The following is a 19,131-nucleotide window of genomic DNA, read 5'->3' as shown; positions in this document are numbered from 1 at the left end:
TTTATCCATAGACCCCGGATAAATCTTTTCTGCCTTGCCTGATCATATCCTAAATATGTATATAGCTGCAGGTTTCTGGGTGTATTCTAGCTTCTGTAGCTCTCTTTGTAATAGTTCAACCGAATGTCCACTATTTATAGGTCTCCAAGTAGCAACAGTTAGCAAAAGTAAACCCAGCAACCTGAGCTAGCCACCCTGCAGCTTCCTTACCTTTGCCACCAAGGTCACCCTTTCCCTCTGGCCACGAGCAGCAGCCGATGGCCACATGGGCCACAACCAGAGGTGTTTAGGGTGGGTGCCTTGTCTGACACCAGCTATTCAGTTTCAATCGCAACTGGGTGCACTGCAACTCAATTTTGGCACTGCCCACTCAGAGTTAGTGCAGACTCCACAAGTTAGAAAGCATGATCTCCAACAACACTGCCCTATGTCAGATGCCAGCCACACTTTGGGAGTCCCCAGGCTACAGCATTTATGACTGGCTGGATATAAATTTGGGGGTTCCCACAACCCTCTCTTGTCAATAATTTGCTATAACAGCACACAGAAGTCAGAAAAACACTAATGAAGACAGTTTTATTATTATATAAAGCATACAAATCAAGAGAATCTGCCAAATGAAGTGACACATGCGGTGAGGTCTGAGAGGGAACATGGAGTTTCTATGGCCTCTCCTCATGGAACCAGGGCAGATCACCCTCCCTACACATTAGCGTGTCCACCAACGAAATTCAACCAAGCCCTAGTGTCCAGAGGTTTTTTTAGGGCTTCATTACATAGGCCTGATTGATTGAATCATTGGCCATGTGAATGAACTCAATCTCCAGCATCCCTCCTTCCCTGTCCAGAGGTTAGGCTGACTTGAAATCCCAACCCTGCAATCATGTGTGCTTGGTCTCTCTGGTAACCAGCCCCTTTCCTCCTACTCCATAACCTCCCAACACTATGTAGGGGCCCACCAAGAGCCACCTCATTAGCATAAACCCAGGTGTGCTCTGGCAGCTCATCAATAACAAAGACACTCTGTCACTCGGGAAATAAGTGATATGATTGGCCGATCATAAAACATTATGTTATTTCATCAGACTGGCTTCATCATGTATTAGAAACAAGTTTTACATGTAGAAATTGCTTCAATATCTATTTCAGTATTTTAAAGTCTTTTTCTATCAGATTGATATCCCATAAAACAAATAATCAGTGAAATGTTTCAAAAATAGAAAAAAATGTATAAAGTGGGCTGGACACAGTAGCTCACACTTGTAATCCTAGCACTTTGGGAAGCCAAAGCAGGAGGATCCCTTGAGACCAGGAGTTGGTGACCAGCCTGGGCAACATAGCAAGACCCCACCCTACAATCAATCAATCAATGAGAAAAATGTATAAAATGCATATAACCTAAGTAGCCTCAGTTTAAAACATGGGGAATTTATTTGTGAAATTGCACAAAAATTAGAAATGCAACACCTACTGCATGATCAACAGTTGTTTCCACACTCCATTTGTGTAAAACTAATCTATGGCTCGTGGCTGTAATTCCTGTTCACCAATACCTTGTGCCTTTTGTGTCTATGCATCTTATAATTATGATCAGACAGAGCCATTATTTGAAAAGAGCCAGCATCCTGTGGAATTAGAGCATATCATATTCTTTCAGTCTCACTTGTCTCCTGGGAATTCCATGGCCAGGCTTCATCATTTTAAGTTTCTTATGCTCACCCTACTTGGCATTACTTCGTTTCTTCTCACCATGTAACATCTGCTTGGCAGAGCAGGTGAAGACCTACAGCTGCTGGGTAAAGGTAGAGGTGAATGTGTGTACAGGGCCACATGGTCTGGGACCCACCTAGCCAGCTGTCGATGCATTGGTGATGACGGTGAAATGCCTTTCCAGCTGTGCACCACCCTGTACTGGGTCCAGTTCCCAGAGCCAGCAAGACAGTGGTCACTGCTATACTCTGCAAAGCTATAATCTAACTTAGAGTTGAATCCCATTTTGACATCACACCCTGTTTGCCCCACCCCTCCCAGAATAACATATTGGTCTGTACTCAATTCAGATTTTTAAATTCAGCATCCCTCATGCCACATGATGCCCTGTTTCAAAAATCGAGTGAAGAATGTTTAGGTCTCTGATGCTAATGAGAAAGTTTGGTCTGAGTGCAAGGTCTCTTTAGTGCAACCTGGCACATCACCTTCATCCAACTTTGAATTTTTTATTAGACCTCTGTGTTGTGCTGACCCCCAAAAGCCATTCAAGATCTTTAACCTGAGTGTGCCCCAGCCCGTTGGCAATGGACTTTTGGAAAGCTCAGAGATCAGGAGAGAGGCCAGGGACGAAAGACTGAGGGGAAAAAATAGGGATTTTCTAGAAAAAGGTATTTGGAATCAAAGAGGAATTTCAGGGGAATATTAGCAGCTGTCTATTTTTAAAAAAGACTTAAAGGAGAGAATGGGTAATAATGAAGTGGGAGTGGCCAGTATGGACCACTCTCACATAAGAAATACGTTAAAACCCATTGTTATAGGCATTTTTTAGGTGACCAGAATGCTTATGACTTCCCAGTAGATAATACCTCAAAGTCATGCTCTCACAATTTTACACATGTAAATGGGACTTTCTAATCTTGAGAAGCTGCCCAATACTGTCACAGAATTATTTCATTCTCTTACTTAGGTGGTCCAGATCCCATAAATGATAGTCTAGGTTTTAATGAAACCCAGAGGAACCACAGTTTTGACTGGAGCAGTCTTTCATCTAATGTCCTTGTCTCTACATAATTATTAGTAGCACTCCTTTTATGCTCCAGTGTGTACATATTTAGCCAACAAATTGTATGATTACCAAATCAACATGTACAATAAGTATGGTTAAGAATTTTCTTTACAGTTCATCCAATGAGTAGTGATGTTAGGAAATCATTGATTAGACCTTAAGTTATCTACAGTGGTCATTCTCAAACTTTAGCGTGCATCACAATCACCTGGAGGTCTCATTAAAACACCAATTATTGGGCCTTCAACCCTGGAGTTTCTGATTCTGTAGATCTGGAGTAAGGCCTAAGAATTTGTATTTCTAACCATTTCCCAGGTGATCTAGGGAAGACAGACTTTGAGAACCACCAACTTGCCAGGCGTGGTGGCTCACACCTGGAATCCCAGTACTTTGGGAGGCCAAAGCAGGCAGATCACCTGAGGTCAGGAGTTCGAGACCAATGTGGAGAAGCCCTGTCTCTACTAAAAATACAAAAATTAGCCAGTTGTGGTGACGTGCACTTGTCATCCCTCCAGGGGAAAACTGTTGTCTGTCAAGTGTACAGTTTCAAGCACTCAGTTTCCGACTTCAAAGCCCCCTTGGCAGACATTGCTGTGGTAGCACTTCCGTGTGTCCCACTCTTGCCACCCCTTCTGAAGCCACCGTCAGTGCCCACATGGGCTCATGCAGTGGTTCTGCATTGCAAACAACAGCAACTGACTCTGGTTATCTTAGGGAGAGAAGGAATTTGTGGAAAGGATTACAACATTCAGAGGAAAGCAGAAACCAGACTCAGTATGAGCAGATTCTGAGAGAAAATCCAAGAGCTGGCCAGAGGTCCCACCTGGGGACAGCCTGGTTAGAGGAAGAGTGCCATTGCTGAGTGCTGGAAGCTGGCTCCAGCACAGAGGGCATCGCCACGGCCAGAAGCCACCTCTCCAACCACCGTGAATGGAAAGAATTCTGTACTATTTTGCTTCTTGGCATCCCTTGTTCCATATGAAAATCTCAAGCAAGAGCATCTGATGGGCCACCCTTTGGTCACATGACTGAGCTCTAGCTGCCACAGGGAGGGCAGACAGAGTATCAGCCTTTTCAGCTTCTGTCGCAGAAGACTGGACCCAGATTTCCATCAGGACCCCACAGTAATGACTTCCTCAGATACAGGAAGGAGCTTCAGATTCTGGGCAGCCACACATTGGACGAATGCCCCCTCGAGTATTCAATGCCCTATTCCAAATGTTTTCCCCTAATCTCACCATGAAGAAATCTCTAGATTTTTTTCTATCTCAGTGAGACTTGCAAATGTTTCTACTTCATATTATTTGCAGAAGAAAATAAACATTTATGTTCTTTTCGAAGGAGGACAGGAGGTGATAACTTAGATTAAAATATGGAAATTAATAAATAGTAAGATTAAGAAAGGCTTTTAAGGTCCCAAGAAGAAAATATGTAGAGATTCAGTGGAATTCAGAATTGACAGGAAAAGAAAAACCCAAGCAGGAAGGGACATGACTGGCCCTGAGGAAGTCCATTGGTAGGACCCTGGGTTGCTGGTGTCCCCAACAGTCTCTTCCTTTTTTGAGACAGGGTCTCACCCTGTCACCTAGGCTGGAGTGTAGTGGCACAATCTCAGCTCGCTGCAGCATTGACTTCCCAGAGCTCAAGTAATCCTCCTGCCTTAATCTCCTGAGTAGCTGGGACTACATGTGTGTGCCACCACTCCCGGCTAATTTGCCTCTTCTGATGCCAAAGCTTTACCTAATTATTTTTCCTTTATGGGCAGAATGTTTCCCACTTGACACTTCTGTAGGAAAAACAGCAGTAGGGATCCTGGAGAATGCTGGGCAGGTCCCTTGCTCAGACCTGCTTTTCCATCGTTGCGTCATCAAATGCATCTCCAGATTCCCAGAGACCTTTAACAGACTGGGCCCCAGTCCCTGAGTCTGATGCCACTACAGCATCTGGGAATCAGCTGGCCGATGGCTCAAAGCAATTCTGGGAGCTGGACTCCACCTCCCCTCTCTGAGTGTTCCTCACCGTCATGTTGGCTCAACACTGGGACCAGTGCCCATCCCCAGAGCCTCCCAGCAAGTCACTCATCAGAGGTGGTCACTCATCCTAGAGTCTTGCTTCTTCGTGTTCCCAGTTACTGTGCTAGCAGTGCTGCTGAACTGATGGATAAGAGGCCTGTAGCTTGCCAATTGTCTAAGCTGCCGTTGGATCTGAGCCTTCTTAGACCTCCCCAGTCCTGAGCTACTCCCTCTTCTCTCTGTGGCTGTATCCCTTGGTGCCCTGTTGGCTGGGAATGGGCAGGACCCCACCATGAGCAGATGTAGCTGATGCATTCTGTAGACAGCTAAGGCTTATGGTTGGCTGGATCAGGGATGAGAAGTCTGGGGCCAAAAGAAGACACAAGTAATTTCACTGCTTTGTGTAGCCTCTGCACTCCTGCTCATGGGGGTCAGAAAGTTTCTAAGAGGGAGAGTTGGGAAGGAGGAAGGAGGAGGAATGGGCCAGAGAAGTAAGGTGGGTTCTTGGGGTCTGTGGTCTCTATTCATAGTCCAGGCTTTTTTCTGGGCGGGGGTGGGGGGGTGAGACCCACCACTTGCCACCACAGGAACAAAGCTAAGCTCAAGGGTCCTCATCACACTTGGTATCCACACCTGTTTTCCCAAGTCACTGCCCAGAGCCCTGCTTTCAAACTTGGTGCTATTTCAGGCCACCTGGGAGAGGTAGGTCTTGAAGATCACAGTTCTCTCAATGCCCCCAAACAATTAAGAGCCACCATCTGACATGCAGCCCACCCCAGAGGATGATTTGCAGGTGAGGGCTAGTACATACAGTGCTTCTCGCCCCCAGGATGCCCACTGCAGAAGTCTTTACTGCCTACCATCTGTATTTCCCCATACCAACTCCGCCACTGGTCTGGAAACAGTCTAAGGATGGGAATTCTTACCCATGAGTCTTTGAAACTCCAGAGCCCAGTGCTCTTCCTGACACCTCACAGCATGTTTGGAAATGTTGGTTGAACTATTTGGATCCTCTTTTTGGCTGAGGGGGTCCTCATTTACCTGCTTCCCTCTGCCTCCCTAAAGTCAGGAAGCCAGTAGGGATAGGGGCCTTCAGGCTCACACCTACAGAAGCTTAGAGCCCGCAGGACCATCCATAACATGATAGTGGGCAGTCCTGTCCTCCTGCAAGCCCTGTGCTGGGCAAGGGTCATGCCCCCTCCCACCATGGCTGTGCTGCCTATAAAGTCAGGGGTGATAGAATCAGCCCATCTCTCAGTACCTTCCAGCTGTAGTTTTTTTATTGTATACCTGGGCCCTGCTGAGATTAGGAGTCCCGTGAAGTCATTTTCATCCCGGAACTCTCCTCCTTCATGGGCACTTTCATGGAGCCTCTTTTTCCCTCTGCCTTTGGGAGCAATAACTGGATTAAATAGCCTTGTCCCTGGAAGGCTCCTAGGCCAGGAGCCCCTTCCCACAAGCACACTGAAAATGGTGCCATGAAAAAGGGGCCAGGCAGGAACACGGCAGTGACACCAGCCTTTGTTGGGTGCCATGCACAGCTCTAAGGCGCGGCCTTCAGCCACTCTGCATATGGCCTCAGCTAACCAAGGATGCTTTCTGTTTGTAATATTGCTTTATAATTTTGTAAAAATTCACAAATTTATAATATGTGAATATATAATATAAACCTGAGATTTGAGCATTTAGATTTGAGCAATATTTCAAGGTATGATGATAACACTCTGAAGGGATTTGTAGCTTTACAAAATCTTTCAATCCTGTTTTGCTTTATACAACTAACACATTCCAGATTTCTCAATCCACACAAATTCGGTACTCACCACATTTACAGGAACCTAACAGTTCACAAGGAAGATCTGGGGAGATCCAGACAGAATACACAGGGAGACACAGAAAGATGGTTCTGGTTAATAAGAGCTTGAAAATGAATCTTCAACTCCTGTCACATGTTTTTCTAATGGAGCAAAATTCACTCTTACTCTTCTTCCCTAACCCTAACCCTCTTTTTAGAATGAGTTGAGGTTTTCATTTATTTGTCAGTAGAAGAATAGTTTTTGTTTTTGTTGTTGTTTTAGAGACAGTGTCTCTATGTGTTGCCCAGACTAGAGTACAATGGCATGATCATAGCTCACTACAGTCTCTACCTCCTAGGCTCGAACAATCCTCCCACCTCAGCCTCCCAAGTAGCTTGGACTATAGGTGTGCACCACCACACGCAGTTAACTTTTTAATTTTTAGTAGAGATGAGGTCTTGCTATGTTGACCAAGATGGACTATAGGTGTGTACCACCACACCCAGTTATTTTTTTAATTTTTAGTAGAGATGAGGTCTTACTATGTTGACCAAGATGGTCTCAAACTCCCAGGCTCAAGCAATCCTCCCACCTTGGCTCCCAAAATTCTGGGATTATAGGCATGCGCCATCACACCTAGCCTTAGTGTTTTAATTTCAAAGAACACAGCTGTATCCTTTCTCTGTCACCTGCAGTCCCTGATACTTGTTAAACAAGACTATGTTTTCTAACCCATTCCTCCTCCCTCATGAATGCAAGGCCCACATCTGAGCCTCTATGAGAACCAGTTGTTTTGTTGCTCACAGTCCTTGTTGTATACAGGTGGGTGTTCACTAGAAACTAGATGAGGAATCCCAATGCCAATGTCATGGGTATCTCCTGATTTTTTTAGATAATGCCTAATCTGCCCTCAAGGCCACCATGTTGATGCAAAGGTAAGAAGCTCATCATGCCCTTACTGAAATTGAGCAGAGGTGCTGGGGTCCATGAGACACGCCCCCATAACCATACCCCATAACCAAATGATTACTTCAACTTCAGAAAGAATTCTTGTTCCAGATTATTTTCTAGGTCTAAAGTTCTAGGAAAGAAGAAATGCTGTCTTTCCCTGAGGGATCTTCCAGTAAGTAGGCAGTAGCAGCATGACTTGTGTGGCTTTTGAGAGCCATTTCTGCTGATGTCTTCAGACCAAAAGTGCAAAGAGAGGAATGCAATAGGTCATGCTGAGGCTTTGGGGAAATGCTTATGCTCCTCAGCCTAGAAGGCTCTGTGAATGAATTTTAGAATGGAAAAATGCAGTATAAACATAAAGCTCAGGAAAGGATGGTAACCAAGAAAAACCTTAGGAAATGGTCTTGTGACAGCACATTCTAAGCATAGCCATCAAGTCTGTGGGCAGAGGTGAAGGTACATATTAAATGGTTTACTGATACTCCATTACAATACATAGTACATTTTGTGGGTTGTTCTTTATTAGCAGTATTTCAGAGCATTCTACAAAATCACAGTGAATGTCAACTGTTGCTGCACTTCTATCAGTACCTGCACGTGCATCCATGATACCATGCCTAGAGGATTTGTTTCCGATTTTTAATAAATCAACCTTTAGCATACCCCAGAAGAAGAAATCAAAGGGGGCCCAAGGTATAGTAGCTTCTGTTTGGAGATTTACTATAGTCTTTGTTTTCCTTAGCAAGTTCAGAAGCTAAGCATAGATATCTCCATTTGACATGCAGAGTAGTCTGGTGCAGTGACAGGATACACGCTTTTCAATCAAATAGGGTGGAGGCCAAACCCTGGTTTAGCCACTAACACCACCTATATGACCTTGGACAAGTAACTGATCCGCTTGCCTCAGTATTGTCATCTGCAAAATGGGATGGAAATAGTCCCTACCTTATGGAATTGTGGGTATTGGTCATAGCATGATTAAAATGTGCCTGACATTTGGTAGGCAGCCCACAAGTAGGATATGTTACTATGATGTAGAACCACAATTCTTGCTTTCTGTAGCTTACCTACAGTCAGCTTTTAATATGTACTTAATAGAGCTAAAAAGACCAAGACAATTCCTCCAATGTTCGGCTAACATAAGTCAATCGCATTATTTCTTAATCTCATTCTGATATGGAGAAAAATTATTATATCCTTTATATTTTCTTGAGCCAGTGGACAATTAGGTAAGAATAGGGATAGGCTATATAAGAGCTAGTCCACTATGTAATATGGAAGAACTTGCCCAGAAGTGGGAGTCAAGTGCAGGATATTTGCTGCTATTGTGCCTTGAGACCTCAAGGAAACCTAAACTTTCTAGGTTTCAGGCTAGGCATTTGCAGTATACTGGGTGTGGGCTGTGTGGTTTTGAGGCTGCTTCTAGCCAAAATGCCATGTTTCTGTTTGCTCACTTGGCGAGCTCAATCTTCTCTCAACAATTTGGTTTTTAAAGCTCTTTACATCATTGTTCACAGAATGACGAGCTGGAAGAGACACAGACACCACCTAGGGTGACAGTCTGATTTTACAGATAAAGAAACTGGGACTCAGAGAATAAGGCTTTCTTCCTCCTTATATCTTATTGCTAGATTTTGCTAAGGTAAAACCAGAACCGGGGTGTCCTGACTCATAGATTGGTGCTCTTTCCATCATACCCCCATTGTCTTTTCCCACAGATCAGGTATCACATTTAAGAACCAAATATGAAAACATAACACAGCTGATTTTTTTTTTTAAGACAGAGCCTTTACTCTTGTAGCCAAGGCTGGAGTGCTGTGGCATGATCTCAGCTCACTGCAACCTCCACCACCTGGGTTCAAGCGATTCTCCTGCCTCAGCCTCTTGAGTAGCTGGGATTACAGGCACCCGCCACCACACCTGGCTAATTTTTGTTATTTTAGCAGAGACAAGGTTTCACCACGATGGCCAGGCTGGTCTAGAACTCCTGAGCTCAGGTTATCTGCCCACCTCGGTCTCCCAAAGTGCTGGAATTATAGGCAGGAGCCACCGTGCCTGGCCCAGCACAGCTGACTTTTGACACTTGCAACCTAATCATTTTATTGAATGACTACAAGGTTTCTACACTTCTATCTAATGGTCTTTTAATCACCCAGAGAAATAGATAACTATTAGAATTTAGGGATAAAAGGGTATGGTTGACATAGTGTGTGAGCCCTCAAGGGACTTCTCAGGGACATGACGGTTCATCTTTGAGTTTTGCATTTTAGAATCTTTGAGAAGCTCTGGATTTCCCCTCACCCACTTTCTAGGACCATACATTATAGCCTCAGAATCTAACAGTTAATCCACATCTTCCCTGACTTTATAGTACCCTGTGGTCAAATATGTTTATTCCTGGTGAAGTAAGGAGATTATTTCATTTTGACACAAGTCATCATGGGAATCTAATAACCATATGCATGATCACAAGATGTACATAGCATGCATGAGTAAATCAAGAAATAACAAACCAAATCAAACTGCTTTGTTAGATGGCATACATATTACAAGTTGACATGGAGAGGAAGTGGTGTCCTGTTAACTAGTATCTTCTCTGTGTGTCTGTCCTATGGTTCTGGCTCAGGTTAAAGTCGGATTTACCTTCCTCTTCCCCTGCTCAGATTGAGCCTTCTGTGGAAGCCATAAGAACAGAGAGAGAAACTTCTGAGTGTTTAGTTGGCAGCTACTTTCAATGGAAAAGCATATTCACCATTTAAGAATGCTGCTGTATTGGAGTTAATTTTCGTGAAAAGAATATACAGTAATCCCCCTTCTCCATGGCTTCGTTTTCTGTGCTTTCAGTTACCCACAGTCAAGTATAGTCCGAAATGGTAAGATATTTTGAGAGAGAGAAAGAGACCACTTTTATTACAGTATATTGTTTTAATTGTACTATTTTATTATTAGTTATTGTTAATCTCTTACTGTGCCTAATTTATAAATTATCCTTTATCATAGATATGTATATATATGAAAAATCATAGTATATCTAGGGTTCAGTACTCTCCACAGTTTCAGATATCCACTAGGGGTTTTGAAATGTATCCACTTCAAATAACGGGGAATACTGTACTTTCTGCAGTAATTTTGAAGAAAAATCAGTTGTGGAACTGATTTTTAAAAGACTGCTTTCTTTAAAAAAGAGAACAGAAAGCAATCAATTTAAGCTGGGTTTTTTCCCCCCCATTGTAGTGAGAAATGTAAAGCATTCAACTCAAGTCTCTTAAAAATTAAGAAAAGGAACCATAAAATGTCCAATATTAAAACAATTTTTAGTTGTACATTATATATTTGTCTCAGATTAAGATCAGCAGATATACAAGGGAAGGGAGGAGTGAAGCAAGAAGCAGAAAAGTAGGAGAGAAAAGGCTGAGAAACAAACCAAAATACAGACGATACAAGGAGTGAAGAAAGATTAGAAAAACCAGAAGAGAGTTGGAAGACAGGATAATATTTAGGAACGAAGAGAAAGGATGACAGGACTGTGTAGCTTTTGCACTTAAGCACAGCTTCTCATTACTTTTATCATCCTTTGTTTGAAGTCTTACTCTCCACCTATGAACTACACGCTCCATAAGCATGAGAATTGTGCTGGATTTTGCTTACTATTGTTTTCCCAGTGCCTAACAGAGACATAGTAAACACAGCAAGGATTATTAAGTGAATGGGTGAACAAAGAAACAAATGAAAAAAGAGAGTATAGGGAAAGGGAATTCTGTGGCTCAAATGACACCAGCTATGGTCCACTGAGAGCTACCATTGTTTCCTCAAAAGCAAGAGGTCGTGGACTTGGCTTATCCTGGCCCCTGAGATGCTTGCAATAGTGTTTCTTTGGAGGCAGCTTTACAAACGCTCACACATTATCTGTGAGAGTTGCAGTCTACTGTTAGAACAAGGTTTTGCATCTGTTTCTTTCGGAAACTTTTTGAAGGTTGATGTTTTCACCATCCCTCCCGTTCCTGGTACCTTCTTACCCCAAGCCCAGTCTGTGATGCTCCCAAATCCTCCTGCCCCAACAGCCCCTCTGGAATCCTTGTCCTGTTGTATGTTGAAAAAATCTCTCCCAGAATGCTGCTTTCTTGGCTCTCCCAAGACAAGCCCTATCTTAGTCCGTTTTGTGTTGCTGTAACAGAATACATGAGACTGGGTGATTTATAACGAACAGAAATTTTTTGGCTCACAGTTCTGGAGGCTGAGAAGTCTATTTTCAAAGTGCCCGCGTCTGGTGAGGGCCTTCTTGCTGCGTAATCACAGAATAGAAGGTGAGGGGGTGAGAGAAAGAGAGGACCGAACTTGCCCTTTTGTTACAGCACCAATCATCACCCCCATGAGGTGGAAGTTCACACATTAGCCTCATGGTCTAATCACTTCCTGAAGGTCCCACATCTTAATACTGTTACAATGCCAATCAAATTTTAAAATTAAATTGAATTTTGGAGTGGACAAGCATTCAAACCATGGCAAGCCCCGTCTCCTTTAGCTCCTTGGTGGTAACTGCCTGTTTTTCCCAACCTGTCTGTATTAAGAGCCCTAGAAAAGGGTCAGCACTCTGGGCTCCTCATCACCAAGAAATCAACATACCTCAAACCTCCCCAAAAAATGCACTTTTCTAGTCCTTCCCGTCCTATCCTTTAATACCTCCTGGTCACTCTTATTTATTCATACAGATTTTAGCCCTTGGCCACCCACAGCCTCCTCATCTACCCCGACTACTGACCTGCAGGATGACTTCAGGAGTTTTGTGCACAATTCATCTAAAAATTAGCCTCTGCAAATTCTGGGATTTTTTTTTAATGGTGGTAAAATATATATAACACACAATTTACCATCTTACCATTGAAGTGTACAGTTTTGTGGCATGAAGCACATTCATACTGTTCTGCAACCATCACTAATCTATCTCCAGAAATTTCTTATCTTCTCCAGCTAATGGTCTGTATCCATTAAACACTAACTTCCCAAGTTCAGTGATATTTACTTTTACCAGGCTTAAGGCACTCTCACCTCAAAATTTTTCATTTCATAAAGTTGTTTTACCTTCAGAATTTTAAATTTTGTTATTTTACTTTCTGTCCACAATCTCCTGTCTTGCCAACAGACCATGGTGCAGACAGATCTGAGTTGGGATCCCAGCTAATCCGGTTACCAGCTTCATTTCTTAATCTATTTTGTGTTGCTGTGAAGAAATATCTGGGACTGGGTAATTTATAAAGAAAAGAAAGTTATTTAGGGAATGGTTCTGAAGGCTACACAAGAAGCATGGTGCCAGCATCTGCTTGGTTTCTGGTGAAGGCTTTTGTGCTGCATCAAAATATGGCAGAGAAGGGCCAAAGGGGAAGTGGGCATATGCAAAAAGACACCAAACCCTAGGGGCACCCTGGCTTGTAACATCGCACTCTCACAGGAACTAATCCATTCCCCCGAGAACCCATCGAGGCTCCTAAGACGGAGAACTCACCAGACGCGGTGGCTCACGCCTGTAATCCCAGAACTTTGGGAAGCCGAGGCAGGTGGATCACCTGAGGTCGCAAGTTCGAGACCAGCCTGACCAACATGAAGAAACCCCGTCTCTACTAAAAATACAAAATTAGCCAGGTGTGGTGGCGCATGTCTGTAATCCCAACTACTCAGGAGGCTGAGGCAGGAGAATCGCTTGAACCCAGGAGGTGGAGGTTGTGGTGAGCGGAGATTGCGCCATTGCACTCCAGCTGGACAACAACAAGACTGAAACTCAGTCTTAAAAAAAACAGTGATAGCTCACTTACTACTGTGAGAATGGCACCAAGCCAATTCCTGAGGGATCTGCCCCCATGACCCAAATACCTCTCATTCGGCCCACTTCCAACACCGGAGATCAAATTTCAACAGGAGGTTTGGAGAACACAGACAAACCATATCTAAACCATGGTACCTCACTTTCTTCAGTTGTAAAATTCACATAATAGGTAATGTAAATTAATTTTAAATTCACACATTAATGTGTGAACTCCCTTAAACCTTGATCTTTCTGATGCTCATCCCAGGGAGACACAGCATGCTGTATCAGTCGAGCTTTCTATCTCATCTGCACATCCATCTGGGCTGTGGGTGAGCAGCTGGACCAGCCACACTACTGTGCAAGCATTTCATGGATCCCTGTTAGGTTTCCTCTGCTCTTCCCCCACAGGCCTATTTCAGATCTTTCCCCTTTGCTCCATCTCCCTACCCAGCCAGTCTTCCCTGTTTCTATAAACCAGAGTCCTTAACACTTTAATGATATTAGAACCACACACATTCCCTGAGGTCCTGATTTGGTAAGAGGTGGTGGGGTGGGAATCTGCAGTTTTCAAAAGCAACCAGGGGATTTCGGTACACACAGTGTGCAGCCCACTGTTTGTGGAGGGCTGTCCTGAGCCATAAGCTCCTTGAGAGCAGACACACAGTCTTATCTGACTTTCACCCCTAAATACCTAACAATAGATGCTGAAGGATTGATTGAATGAATGAATCTGTCACTCTGCACTTCAGAGTAAGTTACTGTTCGCCTTTGAAATGCTAATTAGCTACAGCTGTTTAAATGCAGTTTAAAACTCTTCAATATGTTTTATCTTTAGTTCTTTATCAGCCCTTTTCACTGCCATTGGGGGCAGGGAACTATAAAGAACTTGTTATTCTCTGCCTAGCAACAACAACAAAAAGCCAACCCAAGGGCCAGGTAAGATTGAGCCTGCAGTCTAGAGATACACAAATTGGGCCTTGCCACTGTCACTTAGGGAAGAACACTGATGACTCTCATTCTAGGGATTCCACAGGCAGAGGCTGTTGTAGCCATTTCAGTGGACTTTTCTGGAATGGAAAGAGTTTCAAGCACAATGCTCACTGCTAGGGATGTTAGGAGAAGGTGATTTAGAGAAATAGGTGGGTAGACAGAGACAAAGACTGGCACACCCCGTCAATGCTGCAGAGGCTTCAAATCCCAGCTTGGCCATTTACTAGCTTGTGACAAGTGTAATGAAACTTAGAACCTCTTGTTTCCTTATCTGTAAAATGGGGACCACATGATTTACCTTGCGGAGCTTTGGGGAGGATGGAAAAATGTCATATAAGTAATATATAGTGATTCTATGATGTTAGACAATTGAGCAGAGTCTTGAAGAAAGCATCTGTCAGTCTCTACCACTATTGGAGGGAAAACACACACACACACACAACACCTACACCCAGGCTGCCTACAAAAACAGAAGTGGAACCAGCTATTGCCCTGTGGGGAAGTCTAACTCTCACCCATTGCAATAAAATATTTCCAAAGGGAGCAGACAGAGTAACCTCGGGCCATGCCCTCCCACTTCCCTCTTCCTCAAGTGGAGCTCGGAGGGAGGCAGAACTGGTGGGGAGCCTTTATAGAGGAAGTGGGAGGTAAAGTAGTGTGGGTGGCTGAGGCTGAAACATTTCTTTCACCACCTTCCTATACCGTCCCCCACCTTCTCTTCTGTGCCAGGGGGAAAGAGAAACAGTGCATGCCTATGCTGTACCCACACACATTTGGATCTGCTCCCCCAGCCTCCAGATCCCACCTCATCATTCGTCATCATTCACTGAATGCCTGTAGCCCTCACGGTGCTTTCTAAATGCCTCAGCTGGAACCTCCCTGGGAGCCCATATAAAGTTTGCTTCAATATTTGGGGTCTTCCCCAGCCCATGAAGACCAGCGTCTAAGCCCTACTTCAGCCCTTCCCTGTGCCTGGTTTTCTCTCTCCAATTTAAGTGCTAAGAGACTTTGGTTTATATGTTAATAATAATAAACAGCTATAGACGTTCTCCCCTTCCATACTTATTCCCTTATTCCCACACATTTATTTACTTTCAGGAGAAGAATTTGGATTGGTTTCCTCGGATGCGAGCCATGTCCCTCGTTAGCAATGAAGGCGACAGTGAGCAAAATGAAATTCGGAACCTTCAGGAGAAGTTGGAATCGACCATGAGTCTAGTCAAACAGCTGTCGGGTCAGCTGGCAGAGCTCAAGGAGCAGGTGGGTGCATTCAGGGAGACGGTGCTGGGTGGGATAAAATCATTCACCACCTCTGGTGAGGGGAGACAGAGGGTCCAGGGAGCCAGGTCATTAGCCATAGAGGATTGCAAACTCCGAGAAAGAAACCTCACATCGTACTGTAGAACCGCATCCCAGCAAACGGGGACTTCCACTTATCCCATCTCCCTGAGCCTTGTGCGACACTTCTCCTTCTGTGGAAGGGGGAAAGGAGAAAATGCCAAACTACAAGCATCTCTTTGCATTAAAAAAAAAAAATCATTTTCTGCCATGATAGTAATTACTAAGCCCATGGGAAAGGCAGATCCTCATTAGTATCTGCCATTTCAATGCTATAATCAACGCCTTTATCATATAAAATTGTTAGTATTAGTAAAAATATCAACAGTAACCATGGTAGCTATTAAAATGACTGTGGTGATGGTGACAGCTATGTGACAGGCAAGATCTGTTTTCTAAAATGGCTCCTGCTTCCTAACCACAAAGAGGGGTTTGCTCTTTTTCTCTGATTATGGAAATTCACTTTAAAAAAAAATCCCTTTTTTGATAAATATATTCTATATGATGCTGGACAGTAGGTAGTTGGGGAATATTAACTCAAAACGGTTGTGGCCCACCAGCACTGGGTAAGAGCGAGAAAATCCGCTGAACACACGCTCTCTCTTTTCCCCCAGATGACAGAACAAAGGAAGAATAAGCAGAGACTGGGCTTCCTCGGATCAAACACACCCCATGTGAATCATCACATGCCACCACACTGATACCATGGGGGGAAGCCGTGACTAGCCTTTCATCAGTGTCCTGCCTGATCACTGAATAAAGAACTGAGATGGAGGGGAGTGAACAGTGCCTATTGTTGAAAAGTTAAAAACAACCAAGTGCCAAGATGTTGAGTGGGTTAGCTCTGAGAACAATTTATAACTGTGTTTTCATGGTTGCGAAGACCTAACCTCAAATGCATCTGCTAGAAAGCGTACATCACACATTCGCAATGCAACAGGAAGAAAAGGCTTGCCCAAAAGGCTGGAGAGGGCAGGGAGCATCAGGGTGGAAGGAGACACGGGGCAGAGAGAACTATCTTCTGCTAAATCGATAGGAGTCAGTTTTGTCTTAAATGCTGACTACAGCCACTGACATGGTTGGCTGGAATTTCTTTCTTTTAATTGTGGCATATAGGTTCGTGATACAAGAAGTCATACTTTGGTGGCTAAGTTTTCCTAAGGAAAATAACTGAAAAGATGAAAAGTGAGAGTTGAAAAGAGAAATGATAATGCTTCCAAACTGTAGCTGTCTCAGGGCAATTTCTTTATTTATAACATGAAGCACAATGGATTTACAGCTCTAGGAACTTAGTACTTTGGAGCTTTTGCCTCTCATGCTGACAACATAACAGAATGTGATTGCCTTCTCCGGATTCCGACAGGCTCTGTCAATGTGGAGCACAAAAGGAGATTTTCGTATAACTTGTTGAAAACGTGCTCTAAGTCATGGATAGGCTAAGATTTTTTAAAGATCTGGGGGAATAAAAAGCCAACAGTAAACCCCAGAAAAGGGTTTTTAGAGACCGTGTGCATGCTATTAAAATATATTGAGATTAATACATGAACATGCTTAAAGGTGATAGGAATTACTGAGAAACAAAACATGCTTAAAGGTGATAGGAATTACTGAGAAACTTATGGTGGTGGCATTGCCTTTTCTAAACCTGCAGTGAAAGCTATTTGACTCATGTTTGCTGTGCCTAAAGAATTGCTTCAGGAACTGAGCGTGTTTATTTATGGTATTCCTGCAGTTAGGAAAAAAAAAAATCCAAGAAATGTATTGAATACTCAAGAAAATGCTGCATTTCAATTACGTATTTAAAACTGTATCTGAAAGGGCTTTTCAAAATGTAGAAAGACAAAAACCTCTTATTCGAATTGTTTTTATGTTAAATCATGCACTCAGAATTTGTGGAGGGAGAGAACCTGGCGTGTTCAGGTTATTCTTAGAGACTACACGTTTGGAATAGCAGAGCAAGATGTGGATAATTAAAGTGTTAGGAAAAGAAGCGGTGTGTTGGGACCCAGAGCAATGAATTTTTGAACTGAAGCTACTGGTACTCCCCAGCACCACCTCATACTAAGAATTCCTCACTCTGACATGGTAGTATTTTTTCTGACCAGGAGTTGAAAGACCCTGACATTCGTGATCCAAAGATATAAGAAATTTTGATATGTCTGCATGTAGCACAGAACTTTGAACCTAACAGGCAGTCAATAAATACATGAGAAATTTAGCTGTCATTCAGTTACTCTTAATTCTTTATAAAACTTTAAGCGATAGCACATATTTGTTTGTTTTAAATGGCTTTCCCAAAATCAAAGTAGACTAAAGCAGCCATCTTTAAAATCCAGGATCATCAATGCTATTAACAGTATCAGGTTAAAAGTACACTTTAAAATATTTTAATCAGGCAGAGTTTTATGGATAGAGAATAGAAGAGAAAGGTGGTAAATACTGAACATATTCCAATATAGGAACCTATCTCTATTTTAGTACAAAATAAAATATTTCTGACATCTGAACTAGAGGTCAAGAGAATAAATTCATTTGTACACATCTGAGCAACCTGTCTTTCAGATGATAAAGTATCTAGCCTTTTCTGACACCATAATAGTTCATTTTGTAGGGAATAAGCCATTAGGTGTATATAATTGCTATCTAGAAATGACCTAATGTCCCCAACCACTGTGTAGTGGCAGATCACTGTTTCACAGCGTATTTTCTCCTAAGGAAAGTATTCAAAAGAGACTGCAACTAACAAGACTCTTATTTCATCAAAATTTAAATATTTCTTAGTTGTATTTTTAATGCCTCTTTCTTTTCTGCCTAAATGCTTAGAAAAGGCACTTTTCAGAACATCAAATTCCTAATGGAGAAGATAATGGGGAAATTTGACATTTGATATAAATTTATATTTGTTATGTGTATGTTTGTTAATGCAACTGGAATATTTGACCTAGGTAAGTATCAGTTAACATCCTTGTATTTATATAGTGACATCAAAATAAATGCAATCATCTTGGACTTTGATGTTAAGGGAGATTTGGAAAAAAATATTTAGTTATTTAAAATCCATATTGGTTCAAAAATATTAGTTTCTGCTGAATAATATTTTTAATTTCAAAAGGGTTTTGTTCCCTCTGTACTCCATTCTGAGGCTCAAGAGCTTAATGCAAGTATGTTTTCTGAGTTAACACTTTTAGATGAGAAAATGCTTGTATCATATAGGACTATAATATAAATAAATAATTTATATGTATGCAAAATATATCATATTTTCTACCCCTTAAAAAGTTAAATTAGAAATGAGCTTATTTTCTTACACATCAACATTTTTCTGTTGGTAAAGAGGACACAACTTCTAGGGATTGTTAATAATATCAGGAAGATATTTCATTCATCAGAACTAATTGTGTGCTTCTTCCCATATTCTCAGCTCATAACTCCCTGTTTTGGCTGCTCTCTTTATTTTACAATTGTTTT

General features: G+C 42.6%; 1 protein-coding gene across 4 annotated transcripts in view; it reads left to right on the top strand.

Annotated features, from left to right (window-relative positions):
• The window catches only part of ITPR2 (inositol 1,4,5-trisphosphate receptor type 2), a 496,384-nt gene extending 477,470 nt beyond the window's left edge, over positions 1-18,914 (top strand). For 2 of the 4 annotated variants that reach the window (XM_065523922.2, XM_005570422.5), the window contains 2 exons: positions 15,424-15,585; positions 16,278-18,914. In XM_065523922.2, coding sequence (XP_065379994.1) covers positions 15,424-15,585; positions 16,278-16,364 — 249 coding nt within the window. In that variant the 3' untranslated portion in view covers positions 16,365-18,914. The remainder of the gene's footprint in view (positions 1-15,423; positions 15,586-16,277) is intronic. The other 2 variants (XR_010579338.2, XR_012420091.1) reach the window with 2 other exon arrangements.
• Positions 18,915-19,131: the final 217 nt, after the last annotated feature.

Source organism: Macaca fascicularis, chromosome 11 (genome assembly GCF_037993035.2).
Source record: "Macaca fascicularis isolate 582-1 chromosome 11, T2T-MFA8v1.1".
Classification (NCBI taxonomy): domain Eukaryota; kingdom Metazoa; phylum Chordata; class Mammalia; order Primates; family Cercopithecidae; genus Macaca; species Macaca fascicularis.
This window is presented reverse-complemented; position numbering and strand designations above follow the sequence as displayed.